This window comes from Penaeus vannamei, chromosome 42, assembly GCF_042767895.1.
Source record: "Penaeus vannamei isolate JL-2024 chromosome 42, ASM4276789v1, whole genome shotgun sequence".
Lineage (NCBI taxonomy): Eukaryota > Metazoa > Arthropoda > Malacostraca > Decapoda > Penaeidae > Penaeus > Penaeus vannamei.
In genome coordinates this window covers 25738526-25747521 of record NC_091590.1, presented here as the reverse complement: position 1 = coordinate 25747521, position 8996 = coordinate 25738526, and the positions used below count along the sequence as shown (strand labels likewise).

Here is an 8996-nt window from a genome sequence, read left to right as displayed (position 1 = left end):
TAGAAACAATTGTATTCTGGAATTAGATGAACTTTTCAGTATAGCAGAAAATAGTCCCATCCTCCTTGGAGGAGATTTTAATGCTCACCATCCTCTTTTCAATGACCCAACATCCTATCGACCACTTCTGAAAGATCCTCCAGGAATACATATAGAACATCATCTCTCCAATAGCCTCCATATACAAATTCTAAATAAGACTAAGGCTACCCACATAAGAGGAGGAGTCCTAGATTTAACCTTCACTAATGATTATCTAGCTTCTAATGCAAACTCCTCCTTTCACGAGCACCTAAACAGCGACCATTCAGCCTTAATCATTACTATAGAAATACCTAGGATGAACTCCCCACCTTACCAACCAAAATGGAATACGCACAAAGCAAACTGGGGTAGATTCCAAAAACTCATTGAAATATGGGCTTCTTCCTATCAAATTGGTGACAAAACTCTTGATAAACTAGAAGAAGACTTCAAAACAGCAATCACAGAAGCTGCCAACTCCGCGATACCATTATGTAAACCCTTTTCCAAAGAGCACCAGGATCACTGGTATTACAGTAACAGAGTCGCTGAACTACATCACAGAGTGAATATAACTAAGAAAAACTTATCAAAGTTCCCCTCCAAGGGTAATCTCGACTTGTATCGAGACACCTTAAGACACGTAAAAAGAGAGCTATGGGATATACGAACTGAAAAATGGCTTGCCTGGTGCGAAACTTTAAATTCCCACACAAAGATTAAAGATATTTGGAGCCATCTCCGCAAAGCCACTGGCTGCTATAGAACTAATCGAATCCCGGCACATCCTGATCCTCAAGGTGAAGCCAACAAACTAATAAATCAGTTTGCTACCAGATCGTCTTCCAGTAACTTAGACCAAAATACTGTGGAAGCCTTGGCAATAAACAGACCACTACAACTGCACATAATAGAAAACGCAATCGAAGATTCAGATGATACTGACCATCCTATTACCATGGCAGAAATCAATAAAGCCATTAATATACACAAAATCTCAGCTCCAGGGGATGACAAAATATCATATGGCATGATGAAGCACTTAGGACCCAAAGGAATGGATTTCTTACTTCATCTATACAATAAATCTTATAAAGAAAGAAAAGTACCGTCTGCCTGGAAAAGTGCCATAATAAAACCCATACCAAAAAACAACGATCCCAAGTCTTTCAGACCAATTTCACTACTTAGCTGCTTGGGTAAAACCCTTGAAAGAATCATTCTAAAAAGAATGCTGTATAAACTCCCAGATCTTCACCATAACCTTTTTGCCTTCAAAAAGAATACTGGTACCTCAGACAATATTGCTACTTTAAGATCAATGCTGGATCAAGGCAAGGCCACTTTAGTTTTCCTTGACCTGGAAAAAGCCTTTGAGCTTGCGGACCCTATAATAATTTCAACAATTCTAGCGGAAAAAGGAGTGAAAGGACATCTTCTGGCCTGGATTACAGACTATTTTACACAAAGAAAAGCTACAGTGATATTCCAAGGACACCTATCAAATACCCTTATTTTTGAAAAAGGTACACCTCAGGGAGGCATCCTCAGTCCAACTTTATTTAATCTACTGATTGAAAAACTTGTCAACCTTCCTTTCCGAAACAACACCACCTTACTGAGCTATGCAGATGACCTGCAATTGATAACCACAGGTCCACATCAACTACTACACGCTCAACACGCTTTAGATCTAATAACCCAAGCCTGTACTTCCCTTGGACTAAAAATTAACCCGTCCAAATCGTCAGGATTAAACATCGGTCCATCTAGACCCTTTCATCTACTTACAATCCAAGGCCAAAACATTGACTGGGTAGAGAAAGCTAAATGCCTAGGACACTTTTTCTCAGAAAGAAATCATGAAAAAGATCAGTTGGACTACCTCAAGCAAAGAATACAATCCAGAATTCTAGCAATGAGAAAATTAACATCCACCAGAATAGGAGCAGGATACAAAATTCTACGCACTTTCTATACTCAAGCCATCAGATCAATAATAGATTTCTCCGCTCTCTCACTTTTAACCCTGTCATCTGATCTCCTAATAAAACTTGAAAAAATACAAAACGAAGCTATGAGGATAATTCTAGGTGCTCCTCGCTGGACAAGGCTTGAAAACCTTAGAATTGAGACTAATCTTTGTTCCCTCAGACTCCGAACACTTCAAATCACCTCATCCTACATGGCCAAAAGTCTCTCCTCCACCAAGCCTCTCCCCTTCAAACAAAGGATCCAAACCTTATTAACCAGACCGATTGACACAATTCTCAGTACAGGGTGGCATTTTCAAGTGGTCTTAGCAATTAAGGCGTCTGGTATAAGCCATCAACTAGTACACAGGACTCCAACACAAAGACATCCACTTTTCAAAGCAGAGCCTCCATGGAATCCATTAATCCTGCGAACAAATATACTGAGACTTCCTAAGAAGAAAGTTAACTGCAGCCAGGAAATATTAAACAAGATTGCAATCCAAGTTAACAGTAAAGCAGCGAAAGACCAATTAGCTATTTTTACAGATGGTTCTGTTAACCAGATATCAGGTCACTCTGGAGCATCAATTCACTGCACTTTTCAAACATCTAGTTGGAGACTTTCGGATTATTGTTCAACTCTCCAGACTGAACTATTTGCAATAGACAAAGCTCTCACCCTAGCAATCTCCACCAATCACAAAGAGATAAATATTTATACGGACTCTCTCTCAGCAATTCAAGCCCTCTACAAGTCTCCTGATGAAAATATAATGCTCATGACCACTCTCCTCTATAAGATCCAAGTTCTTCATAAGAAAGGATCACAAGTAATTTTAAATTGGATACCTAGTCACATTGGAATAATAGGGAATGAAATTGCAGACAGAGCGGCCTCGGAAGCGACACTATTCCAATATATCAACTTTCACATCCCACCCAGCTCCAGCCAAATTAAGAAGACAATAAGACAAAATTTTCAGCGAGAAATCATCAATCAACATTTAGCATGCGTCAATAAAGGGTCTTATTCTGCATCATGGTATAAGACAGTGACTAACTATCAACGCGTGAACATCACCAACACCATGCCTCGTGAACAAGTTGTCATAATTCACCGCCTTCGTTTAGGATACAAATGTAACTGGGAGATTGCAGAGAGAGTTCTCAGAGAATGCACCTACTGTCAACAAGAGACCACCGAACCTCTATTACACTACCTTCTAAGCTGCAAAATAATTGAACACATTCGACCAGCTGAGTTCCAACTTACACAACTAGATGACATCGCCCTTGCAACCTCATCAGCACAAGAGTTCGCCAAAAGACTCTTAGAGAATACACCTCAAGACTTATTCATCTTTCCACCACCAAGATGAATTTATAAACCAATCTTTGTTTATTTACATATGACAGTCAAGGTTTGTTTTAACACTTTAAATCAATAAATCAAATCTTTGTTTATCTACAAATGACAATGAAGAAATTTTGTAACACTTTAAATCAATAAATCAAATTTTTGTATATTTACAAATGAAAATCAAGGTTTTTGTAACACTTTAAATCAGTAAATCAAATCTTTGTATATTTACAAATGAAAATCAAGGTTTTTGTAACACTGTAAATCAATAATTCAAATCTTTGTATATTTACTAATGAAAATCAAGGTTTTTGTAATTCTGTAAATCAATAATCAAATCTTTGTATATTTACTAATGAAATCAAGGTTTTTGTAGCTTTTTAAAAATAAATCACTTATGGGTAGCCTAGGGCTTAACCCGTGTCAGAGTAAATGCCTGACAAATCTAAAAAAAAAAAAAAAAAAAAAAAAAAAAAAAAAAAAAAAAAAAAAAAAAAGTCCGGATCATCTTCTCGTTTACTCGCAGCAAGACAAGTCGCTACCATGACTGGACGTGGAAAGGGCGGAAAGGGTCTCGGAAAGGGGGGCGCCAAGCGTCATCGCAAAGTGTTGCGTGATAACATCCAGGGTATCACCAAGCCTGCCATCCGTCGTCTTGCCCGTCGTGGAGGTGTCAAGCGTATCTCTGGTCTCATCTACGAAGAAACCCGTGGTGTCCTCAAGGTATTCCTCGAGAACGTGATCCGTGACGCCGTCACATACACCGAGCACGCCAAGAGGAAGACCGTCACCGCCATGGACGTCGTCTACGCTCTCAAGCGCCAGGGACGCACCCTGTACGGTTTCGGAGGTTAAACGTTTTCAACAAGATCGAAATCGTCAACCACCAAAGGACAACCATTACCACCAAAAACCTTGGACCTATCTTAGGTCCTAAAATTATTACAGAGATATCATCGTTGACTGACTGTTTGGCTCTTGCTTTTATTCTTTTAAGTGTTTGATTTATTTAGTTAGCTTTTGGGCTTGTCGTCGTTAGAGGGAGCATGTTTCTGGGCAAAAATCATTTACTTACAAAGAAAGAATGACAGAGTTTACCATACATTCATACATGGATAGAATCAATGCAATTATAGGCCTATGGCAACTTGTTTGGGTATCAGAGAGTGAAATAGATCCATGTTGTAAGGGGTGACTATTATTATTTTTTTTTTTTTTTAACACACTCTTATGTTGACGGTTAATTATGAGTGGGTGTCTATTATTCAAGTCATATCAATCATTTTTGGCCCACACGACTCGATATATAAATGTAGTTTGTTTGTGTATATTTATTGAGCGTTATATACTTGTGTGTACGAGGGGTGGTGGATTTGTGTTAATTACTAATTAACTACAAGGATAGCTTGCCTTACAATATTGAAGGATCAATAGTAGCGTCAATGTTGCACATGAAGTGACCATCATATTGGGGATGCACATGTTTGTTTGCTTTAAATTAATAGTATGTTTGTTAGTTAGTTATACATATATGCATGAACGAAGTCACAAAGCAAGCAACCAACAAATTATGAACAACTCAAGTAATGGGAGTCTTTCAGTCATAAACGTTTATGGAATATAATTGAATCAAAGAATATCAGAGCTATGTCACAAACAAACACATTCAAAACATTCATTCACACTCAATCATATAATCAATCAATCACCATTAACAAGCATATTCAAAGTCAATACACATCTCAAACACAAACCAAAGACAAAGACAAAAGAAACAACTACTTGTATCAAGCATGAACACAGCAGAGCAGAGCAGAGCAGACCACACCACAGCATAATCATACACAAGGACCAAACAACAAACACAACAAAAATCTAGTCAGTCTGTCACTTACCAAATAACCAGCTATCAGTCTGTAGGATTGATTACACGACCGGCACAAACACAGACAAAGAAACAAACACAGTTACATGTAGGCACACACACACGAAAACAACAACAAAAGATCCAAGGAACAAGAAACATACACCAACACCAATAACAACCAACAGGGGGGGAGGGGAGGGGGGACCCAACAACCAAAAACACAACAAACAACAACAAACGAAATTAAAAAGACAGAGTCAAATCAAAAAACAAGACAAAACATAACAAATCAAATCCAATCCATTTCATTTCATGTTACTTTACTTTGCTCTTGCCTCGGGGAGACCTACACGGCCGAGCCTTGGACTGTGTCACACAGAAATGGACTCTATGCGTACTGATACACACAAATATAGGCCTTATTCGCTGTATAAACACTGAGACACACAAATATAGGCCTTATTCGCTGTATAAACAACAGCTAACTACCAAACTGGTATTCCGGTCTTTTTGGCAACGCTTTTTTTTGACAGAAAATATCTCAAAGTATCACGAGTAATCATTGTTTTACAGTCCGTACAATACAAATATGTTGAAACAAACTGTAGGCAAAGGTAGACTAAACACGTGTCAATGAACAAGTCTCAAATACTAGCTTATCATACCAAATAACAATTTCTGCAATCGATATTCACACAAATAATCACATATTAAACATGTTGCATGAAGGAAAGGTCCTGCCTTATAATAGGTTGGATCGTTCATGAGGAAGATGCTCATATTCATTACATTTTAAGAATGTTTGTTTGGAAGTAAATATTGTTGAAAATATTATTGGTTTTGCATTTATGTTTGATTTTATTATTATTAAATGCCTGTTGTACATGTCTTTATCAATTATTACAACCGCAATTTTGTTTATAAGTTAATTTTTTTCATGTATTGTATTTTGGGAAATTTTATTTTAAATAACTATTGAACTCTGCATCAATATGTTGATACTCATTGATTTCATAACATTCAGATACTGATATGTAATGCTTATCACATTATTTTTGGGGTAAATACAAGGTGCCTTGGTGTCTCACCCACATATTTGGTATAACTAAAGGGATCATGATACAGTAGTGGACTATGAACTCTGTATCCAATATAAAATAGTATATATATCACTGGAATTATCAGTGTTATCTAGTTATGTTATCCAGAAATCATTTATGCAATCTAACACATTCATATATATCTTTAAAAATATGATATTGATGATAGGAAATATTACACAATTATGCATGAAATCAAATAATATATATATATATATATATATATATATATATGATTAGATAAAATGTAATATGATATTGATTATAGGATTTATAGCACATGGGTATGCATACACAAGTAAAGACAGATAGATACACACACACACACACACACACACACACACACACACACACACACACACACACACACACACACACACACACATACATACATACATACATACATACATACATATGTGTGCGTGCATGTACATAAGTATAGTACATGTTATTATTTATATTTTTACTTTTATTATATATATATATATATATATATATATATATATATATATATATATATATATATATATATATATATATATATATATATATATATATATATATATATATATACATACATATATATATAATTTTTATATTCATATACATATATATATATATATATATTGTGTATCTATGCACACATACACATCTTTATGAAAAAATGCATTAATTAATTATTGTATATACATGTTTAATTTATTTTATTTTTTTTTTCTTTCTTTTCTTGTCTTTTCTTTTTTCCCATATTTATTTTGTTTTCTATACATATACATTTATACGTACATACATATACATAAACATATGTCTATACTTATACATAGATACATACATACATGGATGTATATGTGGGTTTGGGTGTGGGTTCATGTGGGTGTCTGTGTGTGGGTGGGTGGGTGGCTATATATATATATATGTGTGTGTGTGTGTGTGTGTGTGTGTGTGTGTGTGTGTGTGTGTATGGGTGTGTGAAATTGTCATACATTTCTATCTTATTGTTTCATGTATATCACTTATATTAATAATTATATATATAACATTACATTTTAGCAATATTATACATTATCATCATGTTAGTTGGGTCACATATTTGCAATTATTATTATTTCTTTATTTTCTCAACAACATTAATCACAATCATTATATTTATTTGTCAGAACTCTTACAAATTTTATTCATATTATAGTTTATCATATAGATTAAGATATTTTATTATTTATGTTATCAATATTCACATTCTAAATTTGTATTTATATATATATATATATATATGGATTTTTGATATGTCATCTTTTAATGCACCTGTATCTAAAGGGAATATGTATATATCTTTTTCCATTGTTTTAATCTTTTATTTTTAATTATTTGTATATATCTATATATTTATTTTATTATTTTTACAATATTTTCCATTTTTATTTTTTTTATTACAATTATAATGTTTTTGGCTTCTCATTTGTATTATTTATATTATTAGTACTTATTTATGCTTTTCTTATTATTGTATTTGTATCTATATTATTTTCTCTATTAGTATTGCACATTCTTTTATCTATGTGATGTTTATATTATCATTATTTCTATTAACCATATAATGTTACTGGTCTTCTTTATCATTTGGTATGACGGGTTTTTATTTCCTTTTCTTTTCTTTGCTTTTATATATATCCTTTTTTTTATTTTTTTCTTTTGCATATGTATATTTTACATTCTTATGTTCCAGTTACAATAATTTGTGATAGGTATAAAACAAATATTTATAATATTACTTTGTTTCTCATATTTATATATTAGTGTTTCCATTATTGTATCTGTTTGTGCACATTTCTTTATTTTATTTATTTTATTTAATTGTACAATTTTATATAGATAGCTATTCATATTATTATTATTGATAGCCAATCAATAAATACACTATATATATAAGTAAAACATTATATCGTTAAATTATTTTTATAACATTTCACAGCATTTTGCAGGTTGTTCATATTATATATTTTGTCTTATCATCAACATATCAACATGAGCTAAATTACTGTCAATTATATGAGATTTAACATCTATTCTATATCATTTTGAACATATTCTCATCCATTTGCAAGCAATATGTGGGTGGGTGGGTGGGTGGCTTGGTGTGTGTGCATGACTATATTTCTCCGAGTTACATGACCTTTTCATACAATATATCCTTTTATTGGTTTATTTGTCAAATATATTTATGTTTATTTGTATATATGTTTATTTTATTTTCCACATGTTGTTTCTCACAATATTTCCTTTGCCCAGCGTGCATATAGTGTCATTTGTATCATTTGTTGCAGATATGGCACAAATATATATATTTCCATAGGCATTGTTAGTGTATGCATGTTGACCATGACTTAGATTGTGTTTTTGCATTTATTCCAATCAGTATATATTTGCTCATTTTAACTGATTTTCATGTTATATTTCTATTCTTCCAGATCATTATCATGAAGCTTGGCCTATGAGGTATGTTTATTTTCTATTTTATTTTATATTTATCTTCATTAGAACTTTGATTGTATGATTTTCAATATTCTAATTTGTATGTATCTTTTGTTCAGATTTGTTCCATGTAATCATAATATATGTCATGTCATCAATACATTTTACACAGAACACAAGTTATAGGCTATGCCATCAAT

The 8996-nt window shown here is 33.4% G+C and overlaps 1 protein-coding gene across 1 annotated transcript; it reads left to right on the top strand.

Moving 5' to 3' along the window:
• The first annotated feature begins 3903 nt into the window (after positions 1-3903).
• LOC113807433 (histone H4) lies at positions 3904-4215 on the top strand. Its single transcript, XM_070118712.1, has one exon. The coding sequence runs from the start codon at positions 3904-3906 to the stop codon at positions 4213-4215; it is 312 nt and encodes a 103-aa protein (XP_069974813.1).
• The last annotated feature ends 4781 nt before the right edge of the window (positions 4216-8996 follow it).

Bases quoted from the DNA above. Each gene is read 5' to 3' on its own strand.
- LOC113807433 (XM_070118712.1), top strand. From the start codon at position 3,904: ATGACTGGACGTGGAAAGGGCGGAAAGGGTCTCGGAAAGGGGGGCGCC.